Source organism: Heterocephalus glaber, unplaced genomic scaffold (genome assembly GCF_053883595.1).
Source record: "Heterocephalus glaber isolate CG9 unplaced genomic scaffold, H.glaber_assembly_v1.0 deba00001497, whole genome shotgun sequence".
NCBI classification, from domain to species: Eukaryota; Metazoa; Chordata; class Mammalia; order Rodentia; family Bathyergidae; genus Heterocephalus; species Heterocephalus glaber.
In genome coordinates this window covers 65,496,190-65,514,288 of record NW_028258320.1, presented here as the reverse complement: position 1 = coordinate 65,514,288, position 18,099 = coordinate 65,496,190, and the positions used below count along the sequence as shown (strand labels likewise).

Here is an 18,099-nt window from a genome sequence, read left to right as displayed (position 1 = left end):
TACAGCTGGATCCAGGGGCTGAAGCACTGACGACTAGGGCTCTATCTCCACTGATTTTCCTCTGCATGTAGGTGCTCTCCCTGGGCAGGCTAGACAACCTCCAGCAGTCAGACTCCCAGCACGCCAGGTGATAAGTGATAGCAAAAAGAACACTTCCTTCTTGCAGCATTCTCCCGTCATTTTCAGGGCAGGAGCTGGCTGATCCCATCTGGGTCACATGCCCATGCATGAGCCAGTCTCTGTGGCCAGGGCTGAGGATCCCTGCATTGGTTTGTCTGTGGCAGGAGCAGAGTTGTGATTGACAGCACTACCAAGACCACTTGGCATGAGAGAAGTGTGGTCCAGAGGAACCCAAAGGAGCACAGGGAAGCCTACTGAACCACCAAAGGCTCAAGCAGCACTGGAGTGGCCATGATGGCCCAGCAGGAGTTACTAGGGGACAGGGGTTAGTGGAGGCAGAAAAAACAGGCATAGGACAGGGGTGGGCCCAGAAAATGGCTAGAGAAAGAATGGAAAGTAGAGGAAGCATCAAAGTTTCACCTGTCCCCTGACCCTACTCCAACTCTTACCTCTGCAGGCCCTCACACTGTGGGGACCTGGGTTGGGCAGCAGGCACAGAGGGAAGGTGGAGAAGCACTCAGGACCAGGCTCCTGGTTGGGATGTTTGGAAAACAGAGGCTGGCACCAGCCAATCCTGGCTGTAAGCCTGCTCAGGTGTGGAGCCCTGGAAACCACGGAGCAGGTGCAGACATAGGGTCTTGCTGGCAGGTGGCTGGATCCACACAGCAGCCAGCTGGCTGCACCTCCAGGGCTGAAGGGGCAACCACTGCCAGGCTTCAACAGCAGGGCCAGCAGCAAGGATGTGATAGGAGCTCAGGATATGGAGTCTAAAACCTGCATTCAAGTTTGTGTATTTTTAAATTTTATTTTATTAGTACATGTTTGCAGTACATTGACTACATTCATACAGGGAGTTGGTACATGTGCATAACACATCAAGCTTGTGTGTGTTTTTTTTAAATAAGTTAGGGCCAGGGATTTAGCTCAGTGCCACAGCACCTACCTGGCAAGGGTGAAGTCCTGAGTTTGAGCCCTGGTACCAAAAAAATAAAATAAGTAAATATGCAGGGTGTGGTGGTGCACATTTATAATCCCAGGAAAGGTGCCTATCAGCTGTTTAATAAAAGAAAATGGGAGTGGGTCGCAGTGTTTTGTGACCTCATTTAACTGTGGTATGCATTCACGTTTTCCGTGCCAATGTCTGCCTTTCTATTTAACAGCAAGGAATCTGAGACCCAAAGGAGAGAAAGTGAGAAACAAGGATCCCGGCTCTGGGTCACAAAGACCGTTCCGGCCCTTGATGCTGCTTCATGGTGGCTTCCCTTCTGAAGGTAACACTGTTGTTCCACACGAGGGCCTGTGTCTCTGGCTGCACCCAGCAGTCAACCTGTGTGCAGCCACCCCACCTGACCAGGTCCCTTTGTCCCAGGAGCGGTCGCCTCCTGCCCTTCAGCTGGCCCCAGTCACTATGCAGAGATGGCCTCGGACTTCATCCCTGGCCTAGGCACCCAGCATGGCTGGTTCACCCAAATACTGTGGGTCCCAAGCACATCTGAGCATCAGGCTCCATCTTCAGCTGTCAGCAACAAACGTTGCATTTTTCCTTGGCTCCAGGAAGGGTGCTGTTCAGCAGCAAATGTCAGAGGATGCATCCAGCAACCTGTAAAGCAGCTCCAGGGAACTAGTGGGAAGTGGAGAGACGAAAGGATAGCTCGAGACACTGCTGAGACAGACGAGGACAGTCACATCAGAGTCAGAGACCGAATGAGGTAAAACCACTGGCCTTGCAGTTGGTTAGCCTGGATCCAAATTCCTTGGGGGCTGCGTGACCTTGAGTGTGTTGCTTTCCCTCTCTGAGCCTCATCCTCCACATCTACAAAATAAGATAACCTATAATATCTACCTCCCTGGGTTGTTGGAGATTAACAAAGTAACAGCGCAGGATAGGTTATTCATGGTTTTTATGACTTAGCTGGCATTCACGTAAGTGAATCTGTAGTCACATGAAAGATACTCAAAACATCAAATTTTGTTAACTATTTTCTAAACTGCATTATACATTTCTTGCCTTCTTAAACAGAATAAATGAAGTTTAATGTGTTCCCAGTAATTCAGATTTCACACTGCCAGGTAATCATATTCTGCAGCTATACAGTAATAGTTACAGAGCTGACTGAATACCTGTCCCTCACCACCTCCTCCATCCCACCACCTTATGGCCTGAGCTGAGAAACCAGGCAAAAGAGCATGTTACACATGTGTGCAAAGGGCTGGGTGTAGTGGTGCACACCTGTAATCCCAGCACTCTAGGAGGCCGAGGCAGGAGGATTGGAAGTTTGAGCCCAGCTTGGGCAATTCAACCACTTAGTGAGACCTTGTTTCAGAATAAAAAATAAACAAGAGTTGGGGATATAGCTCAGTGCGCAGACCCTGTGGGCAATCTCCAGGATAACAAACAACAACAACAAAACTAATGTGTATAAATCTCGAGTTAATCAGCTCCTACAAAGTAGTTTAGGAGCGTAGCGAAAACGCCACGTAGAACAGGTCTATTCAGAGATAGCGCCATACCCCGGCCCTTTCCTGCCTCCCCACTTCTCAGCCTCATCTCAGTGGTCAGGGTTTGGGATCAGACCCCAGAAAAGTGAGCAGTGCTGTGCTCCTCTCCATGTGAAGACTGCTGCAAGGCGCTTTTCCAGATCCATGTGTGATTATTACCACTGAAACGATGGCCATCGTCCTTCAGTCTTTCTACGAGGAATCAGAGGCTTCGACAGAGTTGAATTAAAGTCTTTGACATGTTGGGTCTCTCATCCCCACCCTTGAGTCATCTGCACACTGCCCGTGCCTCCTGGTCCTGGGATCCCTTGGCTCCTCCTGTTCCATGTTGCACTCTACCTCTCCTCAAGCGCCTTTATTCTGCAGCCCTTTGCAAAGTCCTGTGATGTGCAGGAGCCAGGATGGGCCCCCATCCAGGGAAGGGAGCAGACTGGTGACCATTGTCAGTCCTACCTTGTGTCCAGGACAGAGATGGTACAAAGTCCCTTAGGACTCAGAAAAGAAAGTGGCCAGCTGTGCCGTGTGGAAAAGGGGGAAACTTTCGGAAGGCAGTGTGTGCTGACCAAAAAGGATGAAGGGAAGAGGAAACAGCTCCTGCAAAGGCTAGGGGGTGCCATGTGGGCAGCTTGTTTGGGGCAGAAGCTGAGGCAAAGTGCAAACATCCCATCAGTGTCCAGCTGCCAACACAGTCCCAGCAGGAGCAGCAGGGAACCCAGGAATCCCTGGGGGTCTCTTACCCCTTGGCTGGAGCTGACTCCAGAGACCCTCAGTCCTGAATTAAGATTCAAGAACCTGAGGTTTCCCATAAACCGTGGGCTGGGTCCATCTGAGAAACAGGAGTACCTCAAACGCTTGTGGCCGCCTGCTGGAGTCAGCACCTGAGGACAAAGAACAGCCCTGCCTGCACAATGTTTCCATAGAGCAGCTGAGCCCCAGCCAAACAGGCTAAAAATAGTCTCAGGGTAGATTTCCAGACAAGACTCTGACGCATTCAAACCAAAAAGACTCAAAGCTTGGCACAGATGATCAAAACTAAGTATCAATAGGCTCCTCCAGCTTGTAGAACACTCTGGTCCATCAGCAACTGAGACCTGTTCATTGAGCCCCTGCCAGACCTGGGAAGAGAAACAGGGAGTTTGATATCACCCCTTAAATAAACCATGCTCATTTTTAAAGCAACAAAAAAGAGTGTGGCAGTTCTATATAATTGACCAGCAAAGATTCTAAGACATGATTAGTGAAAAAAAGCAAATGCAGAATAGATGGGATTTCAGAGCTATTAATTAAAAAGGAGTGTGTGTGTGTGTGTGTGTGTGTGTGTGTGTGTGTCTGGGTAAATGAGCGGCAAAACCCCTGGAATACTTCACAGCAACCCCCTGCAGAAGTAAGATTCTGTGAGTTCAAGTAACTGACCAGATGGCTTGTAAACTGCCGGACTGGGATACAATAACAACTGCTAAGATTTATGTAGCACTTTAAAAAAAAACAAACTGAAACAACACACATTAAATTCATTCATTAACAAACGTAATTTAGTGACCACCATGAGCCTAGCACCACCACCCCCACAAGGATGAAACAGTGAAAGTATAGAAATGAAATTCCTGCCCCAGGCGCTCACACGCCATGAATTGCCTCTGGGGAGGGAATGGCAGTGGGCAGGGGCCTGGAGAGAAAGGAAAATATTCGTGTGGTCCATATTGTGTGATTTGTTTATAATAGAAATTAACTCACGTTTGAATAACTAAAAGTGTTATTGAAAAAGTAACTTTTGCCTTTAAAGTATTTACTCCTCAAGTCTCCTGACCAACCACTAACAGTTTATCTTTAATAATTCTTTTTTCTTTTTTTCTTGGTACCGGGGATTGAATTTGGGTCCTTGCGCTTGCACAGCAGGTGGCGGAAACCACTGAGCTCAATCCCTGGCCCTTATCTTTAATAATTCTAGTTAAATGGGCCAGGGATTGAGCTTCAGTGGTTCTGCCGCCTGCCTCAAAAGCGCAAGGACCCGAGTTCGATCCCCAGTACCAAAATAATAATAGTAATAATTCTAGTTAAGTTATTACCACAATATTAATATATATTCAGAAAAGTCAAATATGTATTTTTTAAAGCTGGAAGAAAGGATTTTGAATGTTTTCACCACACAGAAATGATCAGTGTTTGGAGTGATAGATAACGTTCACCCTGATTTGTCCATTATACAATGGATACATATATGACAACATCACGTTACCTCATAAATATGCACAATTTTTATGATTTTATGTTTCAGTGAAAACTAAATTTAAAACAGTAAAATACAGGTAGCTACCACCTGGAGAGACCCTGCTATGCTCTAGTCACTCCGGGAGACTCTACCTGATACAACTACACCATAAGGTAAGAACCATAGCTGGTTCAAGGCTCCAGTCTCAGCCAGGGGTGACTTTGGCCTCCAAGGGACATCTTTGGTTGTCACACTAGGGAAGTGGCAGTTACTCGCATCTAACAGACAGACCCAGGGATGCTGCTGAGCACTCTACAAAGCCCAGGACAGTAGGTCTGGGACATAACAAAGAACCATCTGTCCTAAATATCAGCAGTGCTGAGATTAGAAAACTGTTACACATGAAGAAACCAAAGCTCAAGAAAACAATGTGCCCAAGGTCACACAGCCCGTGGGGTAGGCAGCATCATGTCCGCCCAAACCTGTGAAGATATCACCGCCCAGGGCAAAGCAGAAGTTACCCTGGAGGTGGGGTTAAGGTTCCTGACCCGCTGGCCCCACCATAGTGAGATGAGCCCGGATTATGCATTTGGGCCCAGGGTGATCACAAGGGCCCTGATTGTAAAGACGTGAGCAAGAACAGCTGTGCCAGAAAGATGCAGGGGAAGAATACCCACCAGTGCTGGCTCCGAAGGTCAGGTGAGCCCAAGGCCTAGCTCTTGATTACAACATGAGAAGGGAGGGATCTAAATCGCACAACAACCTAGGGAGAACAGTTAATACTTTGGGATTATACCAAGTTACAGGGGAGGGGATGTTGTTTGGGGTTTTTTTGTTTTGTTTTCTGAGTCAAGAGTCTTGCTATATAGTTCAGACTGGCCTTGAACTCATTATGTAGCCCAGGCTGGCCTCACATTCACAGCCATCCTCATAAATGCTGGAATTACAGGCATGAGCCGCCACATCCTGCACAGATACAGATTTATAGTCTAAGCACTTACTTTTATCATTAAAAATTAATTTTAAAAGGGCCGGGATGTAGCTCAGTGGCACCACACCTGCCTGGCAAGCACGAAGTCCTGAGTTCAATCCCCCATACAGCAAATAATAATAATTTTTAAAACATAATTTTTTTTTGGTACCAGGGATCGAATTCGGGACCTTCCACTTGCGAGGCAGGTGGCGGCACCACTGAACTAAATCCCTGGCCCTAAAAAGCATAATTTTTGCTGACTATGTAATAGTTCATCATACATAGGTACCATCAATTAACCATTCCTTATTTTGTCCATTCCTTAAATTGTCTTCTGTTCTGTACTATTTCATAACAACTCTACAATAAACATTTTTACTGGAATTTCTGACTGCATCTTGGGTTATAGTCATGTCTATAAGATTTTCATTCACAAGGGACAAGTACACAGTGCTGGTCCTACAAGATTACAAGGCCTAGTAACATCATAGCTGTCTTAATCTGTGTACTGTGACCCTTTCACAGCAGAATTGCCCTCATAACACATTTCCCAGACCCAGGCCCATCGTTAAGAAGCATGACTTTCCTGGGCCTGGGATTTAGCTCAGTGGTTTTGCTGCCTGCTGCGCAAGCACAAGGACCAGAGTTCGATCCCCGGTACCAAAAAAAAAAAAAAGAAACATGACTTTCCTTATAATAGGTTCCTAGGAGTCAAATCACTCATCCAATGGAAGAAAAAATTTCAGGGTCTTAAAAGATCCTGCCAAATGGCTCTCCAAAAGAGGTGAGCATAGCAAAGTATCCACTTCATCAGGTTCTTCAAAAATTCAGAGGATTTAAAAAAATCATTTCATAGATAAAAATAGCATCCTTTTAATTTGCCTTTTTCAGTTATTACAGAAGCTGAAGATTTTCTCATTTACAAATCATTCTATTTCACCTATGAATCATTCTTATATACTTTATCCATTTTTCACTTCTGTGTTAATTTTCTATTTAGTTTCTGTTATACATACATTAATAGCTATTAAATATCAATGTGTTCTCATATATACCATAGATATATTTTAGAAAATATATTGTGGGGAAATATTTATGATGCATATTTATCATGTTTCAGGAAAATGTTTGCCAACTCTTTGTTGTGTCCTTTTAGCTTTTTTTTTTTTTTTGTAACCAGGACCTTGCACTTGCAAGGCAGGCGCAGTACCACTGAGCTACATCCCTGGCCCTTAGCATTTTATCATTGTTAATGTTTTTATATTTTTTTCCATGTTGCATATCTATTACTTTTTCCTTTGGAACTTTATCTATTATTTAAATTCAAAAGAACCTCCCAGTTCAGAAAAGGAATAAATATTCCCATGCATTTCCTAGGTTGTGTGTGTGTGTGTGTGTGTTATGGCTTATGTCTAGCTGTTCCCCTAAAGCCTCATGCACTCATAGATGTGGCTTTGGGGAGGTGTTTGGATCCTAGGGCATGATACTTTCACTGGATGAGTCCACAGATGAGTTTATAGCCAAATGTGACATTGGTGGTAAATCCTGGTTGGAGGAGGTGGGTCATGAGGGCATGGCCCCAAAGATTCTATCTCCCTCCTCCTTCCTTGATCCCTGTCTCTGCTTCCAGCCTGCCATGCTCTGAGCTCTTTCCCCTCTGCCATGCTGCCCTGCCTTGGAGCCAGCCAACTATGGATTAAACTTCCACAAACTATGGGCTAAAACAAACCTTTCCTCCCTTAACTTGTGGGTGTTGGGTATTGTGTCTCAGCAACAAGAAAATAAGACAGCGTATGTAGTTTAATTTGCTAAACTTAACTCTTTAATGCTCAACTTCATTATAATCATGGAACACCAACCATGAAGGAAAAGTTTCTATAATTTTTAAAACTTGTACACAGATGGAAAAGTCAAATTACAACCCCAAGAGCCATTTAACCAAACACGAGGCTGAAGACAACACACACTGAATGACAGGCAGGCACCACTGAGCACAAACGGTAACCACGCCCTATGGGGAGCCCTGAACAGCAGCAACCCCTCCCCGAGTCCCCCCATCGTCAATTTCTCATCTCACACTGAAATCCCCAGAGCTGAAGTTCCCCTGAAGTCTTCCCATCACACCAAGTTCAGCCCCAAAGAAGCAACAGGTCCTTGCCTGGGGTCTCCCTGCCCACATCCCACCACCAACCACCAAAGAAAGGCTAGAAGCTCCTCAGACCCCCTCCAGGCAGAGACTGGTATCTGCATGATGGAGAAGAGTCATCAAAGAGGTGACTGGACCTGCAGCAGTAATTCTCCTCCTAGTTGGTTGATTGGTTTGCAGTGCTAGAGATGTAAGGGCCTTGCATGTGCTAGGGAAATACTCCACCACTGAGCAACATGCCCAGGCCTGGAGCAGAAATTCTCAACTGCAGGGTCTGGTCAGCTCTGAAGTTATTGTTAGCAATATCTACTTGTAATAAAGGACCAAAGACTGCAAATAATTCATATTTTGTCAAACTTTTTTTTGAGATGAGGTCTCGCCATGCTGCCCAGGCTGGGCCCAAATTCCTACCCTCAAGTGATCCTCCAACCTCAGCCTCCACGGTAGCTGGGACTATAAGCATGTACTAGCACACTCAGCAAAATTTTTTTTTATTATTAAGTGGCTTCAAAGGACTATCAAAACTATGAGTAAGGTATACAGAATAACAGTAAAAGACAACTATGTACAAAGGGTTATCGAAAACAATCCCAGCACTTGGAAGGCTGAGGCAGGAGGATTACCATGAGTTCAAGGCCATTCTGGGCTAGATGGTGAGTTCAAGGCCAGCCTAAACTACATAGCAAGACCCTGTCTCAAAAAACCAAGAAAAAATAAAAAGACTTCCAGAACTGTTCAAAACATGGCCAGAACAATTAAGTAAGTGTGTTTGAAGTGAGGAGGAGTATATTAAGGGGAATTAATGGCAATGTCTTTTTGCTGCGATAAACTTTTTAGAAATTTAAAAACACACTGTATTTTTAGGTCATGCCTCAAACATATCCCTTGTCCCGTATCATCCCCAGAACCCCAGAAAAACGCTGCCCTGAATTTTATAGTCATTCCTCTGCTCTCCTCTACAGTTGTACCACATAGGTTTACATTCTTAAACATTTTATTTAAAGTGTTAAAAGAAAAATTCTTAAACCAATTAAACTTTATAGAGTGTATTCAAGCAAAACAAAACTACAATTCGCAAATGAGGCAGCTCCCAAAACCATAACAGGTTCTGAGAACTCCAACCAACTACGTGATCAGACAGCAGTTGTAGGACAGAAATGAGGTAGAAGAAACAACTTAGTTGGCTACAGCCTGGTCAATCAACCAGTCAATTGGTTACAGATTAACTAGTTAATTGTTTACATCCCTGGCTACAGGGCCTCCTGCCACCAACCCAAGCTCAGTTACTGCAATTAAAGTCTGTGTTGGATTGGGCATGTTGGGCCCAGTGCCTGGGCCAGTCCAAATCCATAGTCTCCTACACAATAATATTGAATATTAGTTTTACTAAGATTTGAGTATAATACATTTTATTCTTTTGCAAGTCTATATTTTCATTCAACATTATGATACCCCTTTTTCTCACGTGGCTGTAAGTCCCTCATTAATACTGCCCAATGGCTTCCACTGAATAAACATATCACTCTCCATCTTACTGTTGATGAACACGTGGGCTGTTTCCAGTTTGGGGTAATTAAGAATAATGCTGTTGTGAACAGCTTTAAGAACTTCATTGAGATATAATTTATATGACCATAAGTAAGTGGACTGTCCATTTACCCAGTTGTGTAATCCTCACCACCATCCAGTTTGAGGACTCTTCATCCACCTCCTTCAAGCCTGTTTATAGTCAATTCCACTCATTCTTTTCCGTCCATAACTCCAGGCAACTACGGGACTGCTTGCTAGCTCTACAGTGTTCTAGAAATTTCCTACAAGCAGGATCATACAGTCTTCTGTCCGGCTTCTTTTACTTAGCATAATGTTTTTGAGGTTCTTCTACCTTGTGTGTATGTATCACTTGCTCCTTTATATGGCTGAGGAGTATTCCATTCTGTGGCTATTACCACACTTTGTTTATCCATTCACCACTTGATGGGCAGTTGGATTATTTCCAGGTTTTGGCTAATGTGAATAATGCTGCCAAGCATACTTGTGTACAAGACAAGACTTTCTGTGGATCTGCATTCTCATTTCTCTTGGTAAGTACATTCTCCAGCAGTAGAATGACTGGATCATGTGGTAACCTTATTTTTGACTTTTTCCCCAGTGCTTGCATGGAACTCTGAGCCTTGTACATGCTAGACAAGCACACTACCACTGAGCTACACCCACAGCCCTGTGTTTAACCTTTTTTTAATTATGAGATAAGATCTCACTATATAGTCCAGGCTGACCTCAAACTCAGAGCGATTGTCCTGCCTCAACCTCCTGAGGGCTGGGATTACAGGCATGTGCCCATGCTCAGCTGTTTAACCTTTAAAAACACAATATAACTTTTCCCAAAGTGGCTGTGCTGGTTTTTTTCCTTCCCACAAACTTTTTATTCCTCTCCCCCTGCAGACAGAGGGGCATCTATGAGGCCTGACAAGTGACAGGAGGCTAGCAGTCTCTTCTAGGGAGGCAAGAGGAGCTGGGGAGACAGGATGCAGTGAACTCTAAATGAACAAGTCCGTGGGCCAGGGGGATGATTAGGACTAGGGTGGTTTAGAGAAACTCCACCCATCACCTAGTTGTGAGATGCTAGGTATGCTTTCAGCCTCCCCAAACCTCATTTCCCTTTGCGTGGAATGGGTATGGCGGTAGGGGTGCTGGGAGGATTTCAGAAACGCTGTCAATGCTTAGTGCCCTGTAAGGGCTTGGGGCTTGGGGCTTGGGAGCTACTATTGCTCTTCGAAGCACCTTCAGCCCAGGGGCATCCACCCTTCAGCCTGTCAGCACCAGGCACATCCTGTGTCCAAAGCTCTGAAAGAAAGCCACAGGCGGGGCCAGGGATTTAGCTCAGTGGTTCTGCCGCCTGCCTCGCAAGTGCAAGAACCCGGGTTCAATCCCCGGTACCAAAAAAAAAAAAAAAAAAAAAAGAAAGCCACAGGCTGCAGAGAGAAAGGATTACTCACACCAGAGACAAACCACTGGGTAAACAAGCACACAGACCTCTTCTAATCGGACTCTGCTTTAGCCAGGCAGCTCCTGCTCTGGCCCCTCTCCCACTCTGTGTTGCTGGCTGGCCCCACCCTCTTCCACCAGAACCCTTTGATTCCAAGAATCTGCAGGTGCACCCAAAGAGGCACAAATCCAGCTCTGGAGCAAGAGGGACTGGGTATGAGTCTCAGCCTTGCTACTTCTTGGAGACGTGAGCCTGGCCCACATCTGCAGCATGGGGAAGTCAGAGCCCTGCCTGCAGGCCGCTGGGAGGATGGGTGGGGGATTGGGTGTGAGGCCTCTTGAGCCCAAGGCAGGGGGTGAGGGAAGAGATGCCCCCAATCTCCATGCTCCCTTTCAGCTCTTATCCAAACACATATGGAATTCCAACAATGCTGTCACCTCTGTCCTGACAGAACCCTGGAGCCTGCCTTTCTGAAACCATCACCAAATGCATTTTCTTCATATTGCTGTATTTTAATGACAACAAAGTCAGCTGCAAGGAAAAGAATGCCCGGCTCAAAGTGGCTGAAACAATAAAGACACATTATGTCATGTAACATGCCACCAATTCACCAAAAAAAGTCACCAAGGCCACCAGTGTGCCAGCTTTTTGTCCTGAAAACTTGTCACCTGTGGCTGCCACAGCTCTATGACCTGAGCAGAGGAAGTCTCCTGGTCCACAAGTGTGTGTGTTGCTGGAGAACTGAATACAGGGCCTTCACATTGAGCTACATCTGGGCTTTTTTTTTTTTTTAAGACAAGGTCTCACTAAATCTCTGAGTTGCCCAGGCTGGCCTCAAAATTCCAATCTTCCTTCTTCAGCCTCCCAGAGTGCTGGGATTACAGGCATGTGCCATTGTGCCCGGCTGCTTCCTTTTTAAATACAGGAGCAAATTCCTTCCCAGAATCCCCTACAGACACTTACACCTCACGGGAAGGACTGGTCACCAGCTCTCTCCTTATCCAGTGGGGCAAAGAAGCAACATTTCCGGGTTGCCTCAACCCTTGGCACAGCTCATCCCTGAGGCTGAGGGAGGGACTCAAAACTAAGCAAGCAAAGAGGGGGAGCAGCTGCCACTTCACTGAAGGAGCCCCTTCACTGATCACAGGAACGAGCTGGGGCCCTCACCCAAGGCCATATGTGTCTTTGAAAACCCACCTCTGGGGCCCAGCAAGGCCCCCCTACTTCACCACAGGGCATCTCTGCTATGACATACTCTAAGCCTCCACAGGGCAGCCTATCCCCAGGACTCTGAGCTGGCTATAGGCGTGTCAAGGGCAGAGCTAGCACCTCGAAGAGTAGAGGCCCTGTGGGCCCAACTGCCCCTCACCCACTGCAAGCCCACAGCTAGGGGAGCCAAAGCATTTCCAGCCCCTGGCAAAAGCTTGGCAGGCCGACCAGCAGGACCCTGGAGCCTGACAAACAGCATCTCTGGAGCTCCCTGGATACCAGCCAAGCTGCTTCATTCCCCAGGGCTGACCTCATGCTTCTGAAGATCTCAAGATGCCTGAGGTCTGTGTGTACCCGCGGGTTTCCATTCTAACGCCAGCAGAAGAAACAGCCTGGGCAGGGGGAGCACAGAGCCCTAGCAGCCCTCCCCACGGACACCCTGTTCCCCCAGAGCCTTCTCCCCCACCAGGCAGGCCCCACTCCGGGAGAAACTGAGTGATAGCCCTAACTGCTGAGATGAGACCTAAGTCCACCTGTCTTCCTGCTCCAACATTCTGTGAATGTCCCTTGAAGAAATATTCACACTCTGGCTAGTTTTGTCTGTTTCATAGCAGACTCCTGCAAAGTGAACAAAAGGCAATCAAACTTCCTGGGAGGTGCTAAGAACATCCCTGAAGTCAGTCCCACTGCTTGAAAGAGACCTGGAGAGCTCACAGCTAGGCTGAGTTTGTTCTTAGTGACAAAAATGTCTGTTTATTTAACCCAGAGCTGAACACCACCCACTCTGGCCTGTCCATGGTCACTCAGAGCAAAGGCTCAACCCAGAAGGTGCCAGAAGACAAAAGAGCACTTCCCCTCCACTTCTAGACTGTGCTTCGGGGTCAAACACCTACTTAACACTTGGCAGTGGGCAAGGTGAACAGACTGGAAGCAGCAAGTGTGGCCAGATCCAGGAGACACTTGCTCACTCCTCTTCCTCCCAGAGGCCCCTGTTCGATCACTGTGACCCCCTTGCCCAGGCTGCAGGTTCCACGCAAGGCATTTGTTCTCATTCAAGTTCCCAAAACAGTTTTCTTTCCCTCTTCATTCAACCACAGGGGCTCAGTATCATGGGGAAAGAGAGGGGCCTTGGTCTGTCTGCCTCCCTTCCTCTGGCCTGACCTGGAGGAGCAGTCATGGCAGCTCACAGTTTTAAACTTTCCTTGCTAAAGTTCTCAGAACGGTGCTCCCACTCTTCAGAGCTTGAAAAGTCTGCCTAGCTTGAAAACATGCAGGCTGCAGGGCTGCGTGAACAGAGTGGAATTTTCCATTTATAGAATAATAATCTTCATACCACTCTGGGGCTTGCGTTCTCGTGGTGGGAGCTCAAGTTCAGTGTCAGCAAACCTGCCAGGCTTCTGTGGGAGCCCCACAGTACTCAAGCTCTTTTATTTTTGGTGGGAGATGGGGAGGAAATAAAGGACGACTTTTAAACTTGAGTGCCAAGAAAAACTTGAAAAGGAACTGCACTGGCAAAAGCAGAGACTATGACTGCCTGGTCTCAGGTCTTACATCAAACCGCTAGGATGGAGGAGGTAAGGAAGAGCCTCATACCTCGAAGCCCTAACCTGACAAGGGGCTCCAACAGGCATCACTTTGCTGCCTCAAATCCTTCCCCGCGCCGGCCGGCGGGCCCTGGAGCTCCCTTCGGAGCGCCTCGGCCCAGCTCAGGTCTTCGCTTCACAGATTCCCTGTGTTCGGTAACTGGGCTCCGAGGATGCACACACTCTCTCACTCTGAAACCCTTCTGGGCCGTGTGTGGTGGAAAGGCCACCCAGCCGAGAGAGAGGAGACCCAAACCGGGAGAGCTGCATCCTGAGATTGCACCCAGTCCCGCCTCCTACAGCCTTTTTGCTGATGTTGGGGAGACGCGGGCTGGGGAGGGGGGGGGGCATCCAAGGCTGAGAGGCGGCTGCGTGAGCCCTGGGGCACCGTCCGGTCGCCATCCCGACCCCATCCCGAGGCAGGCAGAGGAACACACAGACCTGGTCACCTGCTCAGACCTAGGGCCCTGCGCTTGGGCGACGGGGGTCCCGGTCGCCGCCCCGCCCCCTCCCCGACTTTCCCTCACCTCCCAGCTGTGAGCGCCGCGCCCGCCTCCCGCCCGGCCGCACCAATCAGCAGGCGGAGCGGCGCCCGTGGCTCTGGGACTCTCCGGGCGGCAGCCAGTTAGCGCCGCCGCCCGAGGCGGCGCCCCGCCTGCCCCCTCGCAGAAGGAAGGGCGGTTCGCAGCTGGCGAGGCGGGCGCAAGCCGGGCGCCGGGGCTGCTCGGGCCCGAGCGCAGCGCGCGCACTGCCCGCCCGCCTCCGCCTCCGCTCCGCCCCGCCCCGCCCCCGTTCGGGGCGCGGTGGCCCGGGCGGGGGAGCGCAGGGGGCGGGGCCGCAGCGGCAAGGAGGAGCGCGCCCGATAAAAGGCAGCGAGGCGGCCCCACCCCGCGGCAGGCGGGCGGCAGGCTCGGCGTGTCCCTTCCGTCCGGCTCGCGCCGGCGGCGGGAGGTGGCGTGCGGCCCTCAGCCCGCCCATGGAGGCTTTTCCCTGGGCCCCCAGCTCGCCCCGCTGCGGCCGCGCCCCCGCGCCCATGGCGCTCGTGCCTGGCGCCCGCTACGTGAGCACCCCGAGCCCGGCGCACCCGCAGCCCTTCAGCTCTTGGAACGACTACCTGGGGCTCGCCACGCTCATCACCAAGGCGGTGGACGGCGGCAGCGGCGGCTCCCCGCCCTCCTCGTCGTCCTGCTGCTCCCCTCACGCGGGGATCGGACTCGGGACGCTGGGGCCGGCGCTGGCGCCGCCTGACTTCGATGAGGACGACGACGACGACGACGACAGCGACGAGCCGGGGTCCCGGGGCCGCTACCTGGGGGGTGCGCTGGAGCTGCGCGCGCTGGATTTAGGCGCGGGCGCTGCGGAGGCCGGGATGCTGGAGGAGCGCTTCGCCGAGCTGAGCCCGTTCGCGGGTCGCGCCGCCGCCGTACTGCTGGGCTGCGCGCCTGTTGCCACAGCCGCCGAGGCGACGCCGCGCGAGGAGCGGGCCCCAGCGTGGGCATCCGTGCCCCGGCTGCAGGCAGCCTCCGGGGCGGCCGCGGCCCGGCTACTGAAGCCGGAGCTGCAGGTGTGCGTATTCTGCCGGAACAACAAGGAGGCGGTGGCCCTCTACACCACCCACATCCTTAAGGGCCCCGACGGGCGAGTGCTGTGTCCCGTGCTGCGGCGCTACACGTGCCCTCTGTGCGGCGCCAGCGGCGACAACGCGCACACCATCAAGTACTGCCCGCTCTCCAAAGTGCCGCCGCCGCCTGCCGCGCGCCCGCCGCCGCGCAGCACCAGGGAAAGCCTGCCCGGCAAGAAGCTGCGCTGAGCGCCCGGACTGCCGACTGCCGCACCTGGCGCCCCAGAGGCGCCGCCAGCTCTGTGTTGGTTTCGCGCTGTCTCCCCCTCGCTGCTGGGGAAGCGACGACATCGGGAGCTGGCTCAATTTGGGACGTCGTGGTGGTTTTTCAGAAGCAGCTGCGTGCGGAGTACTTTACTGTCGAGCGTTGTTGAGACCGACGCTAAAAATCTTTGTCTTTGCAGTTTCTACTTTGCGCACATCCAGATCGGCTAAGGCTGGGTGTGTATTCCGTTAACTGAAATATGGCAACGGAGAGGCGCTGTTTATTTACGGTATACGTCGATCTATTTTAGACGCATATCAGTCAGAAACTCTCTAATCTTGGATGTTTCGTTTTACGAATGGAGGCACTTTACTAGGTCTAGAATATTTTTTTAATAGCCTCTAAATTGAGCTGAAGTTGGGATTTTATGGAATGCTGGGAAAATGGCTGATGCAATTAGTATTTTAGTTGTCCTTAGTTACCAGATGAAGCAAGCCCTTGGTGGCTGCAGCGTTTGAGAAGTGGTTTAGTAAAGTTTCCATTGTTAGCTTGGGTGCGTATTCCCTCCTTGTGGCTTGTTTCCGTCCTAGCTGGAGGTGTGAAGTGCAGTCTGTAGCAGGTAGAACCCAGCTCCTATCCTTTTATGTAACATCTCTTATCACCTAACTAGCAACTAGCCTTTTCCACCTTTAAAAATTGTGCCAAGTCATAATCGTGTATAACTTGGAAATGGTGCTGTTTAAAAAAATTGTGTATTTATACAGTTAACAGTATATGAATTCATTAATCTCACCTATAACTCCTACTTGGCATTTTCTCTACACATTCACCACCCATTTTCAGCTTTTAATCGTTTTCGATATTAAGATCAAAGGGGAGAAAGGTAAGAGAGCAATGTTAGCTCACCATCAATTGCTCAATTTCAAGGTTCCTAAGTAAAAGTCCATTCCTGCCATTGCTTCTCAAATTAAAATAGGAGGCTAATTAATAACTTGTATTCAAGAAGGTCCCACTGTAGGCTGTTTGGCTTCCGGCATATGAAAGGTCCACCAAGATAAGCACTAAAAGAACTACCTACCCTGTTCTGTTAGGGGCTGGAGGCAAAGGAGCATTGTCACTGAAGATACTGGTCTGCTTCTGGAACCCCACCAGCTACCGGTGAAATTAAAACCGATCCTTGGGCAAAAGGTTTCTGTAACCTGCATTACTTCCCGCCACGCATTTTTTCTGCCTGGCATTTAGTTCAGTGGTTCCACCGCCTGCCTCGCGTGGGCAAGGCCTTGAGTTCGATCCCTGGTACAAAAAAAATAGTTCTTGCATTTTTAATCTGCCATGCTAAATACTATGGCATGTGGCTACCTACCATCAAAACAGATGGAGGCAAAAACGGAAGTGAGCTAAGAATTCATCAAAAATGCATAAACACCACTATCTGCAATGCAAGTACCAGCAAGAGATTTAGTCTGTATACAGCTTCCATTTAGCTGGGGTATTAGGAGTTATACTGCTTTGTTTTACAGCTTTCTCCACAATAAATTGGCTTGATATTTAACACTCATTTGAAGTCCCAACAGAAGACAACATAAATAATACTGGGTAGCTATACGCTTTTTTGGTCAAAGGTAAGATGCATCAGAACCAAGGAAGTGATGGATAGGTAGGTGTGTTATTAGGAAGCCAATGCACCCTACTAGTCTTACATCCTCAGACCAGAGAACTACACACGTGACTGAGCCTCAACTTGCTTAGCCTAATAAAACCACATTACTACTTTTTGGGAGGAGAAGGGCACTAGAAAACATACTACCTAGTTTAAATTAGCCTTGTTTGGGGGAGAACAGAAGTTCCTGTTACTCCCACTGCTCTAACTTTTCAAAGGGGTTACGATGAACATATCAATGAATTCTTCAGGCCAAAAGGACATGATGGATGGCAGGATCAATTTCAGCTTTGAAATTTTTTTAGATACACATTATTGACTTCCCTAAGTATAGGGATTATGCCATATGCACCTGATAAAAACTTGCTATTCTGACATCACTATTTTACTAGAAATGGGAACCCTGAGAGCATGAGGTTTACTTGCACTACTGAAGTTAGGAGAATATACGGAGAGCTTGCATCAACCAATCAGGAAGACATTCTATCATCCCACTCCATGTCAAACCTGCCTCAGTGTTCCAAGTAATACTGAAATACTGAGCTAAAATAGTTATTACTAGTTAATTTTCTAGAGCTTTATGGAAAGTAGGTTTAACTACACTTAAAAATGATTCTTGGAATTCAATGTGAGACATTTTGCAAAATTAAATTAGTATAAAGAAACACAACGTTTAAAAACAAAGTTACTGATGTGACAAAGTTGTAAGAACATGCAGCTATTTTGCTAAGTAACCAGTATGTGAAATCCTCAAAAGAGCTTTACCAAGGGTGAAGGCCTAGACCTGTTCTGTTCTGTTCAAACTTGTATGTCCAAGTTTGGTTCACCCCCTCCCCACAGACCTTCTGGAAACTGCAGTAGAATTTGCTTTGATTAGAACAACTTTTC

At 48.5% G+C, this 18,099-nt stretch overlaps 1 protein-coding gene across 1 annotated transcript; it reads left to right on the top strand.

Moving 5' to 3' along the window:
- Positions 1–14,604: 14,604 nt before the first annotated feature.
- Nanos1 (nanos C2HC-type zinc finger 1) lies at positions 14,605–16,343 on the top strand. The gene has a single exon (XM_004838837.3). The coding sequence runs from the start codon at positions 14,702–14,704 to the stop codon at positions 15,533–15,535; it is 834 nt and encodes a 277-aa protein (XP_004838894.1). The 5' UTR covers positions 14,605–14,701; the 3' UTR covers positions 15,536–16,343.
- Positions 16,344–18,099: the final 1,756 nt, after the last annotated feature.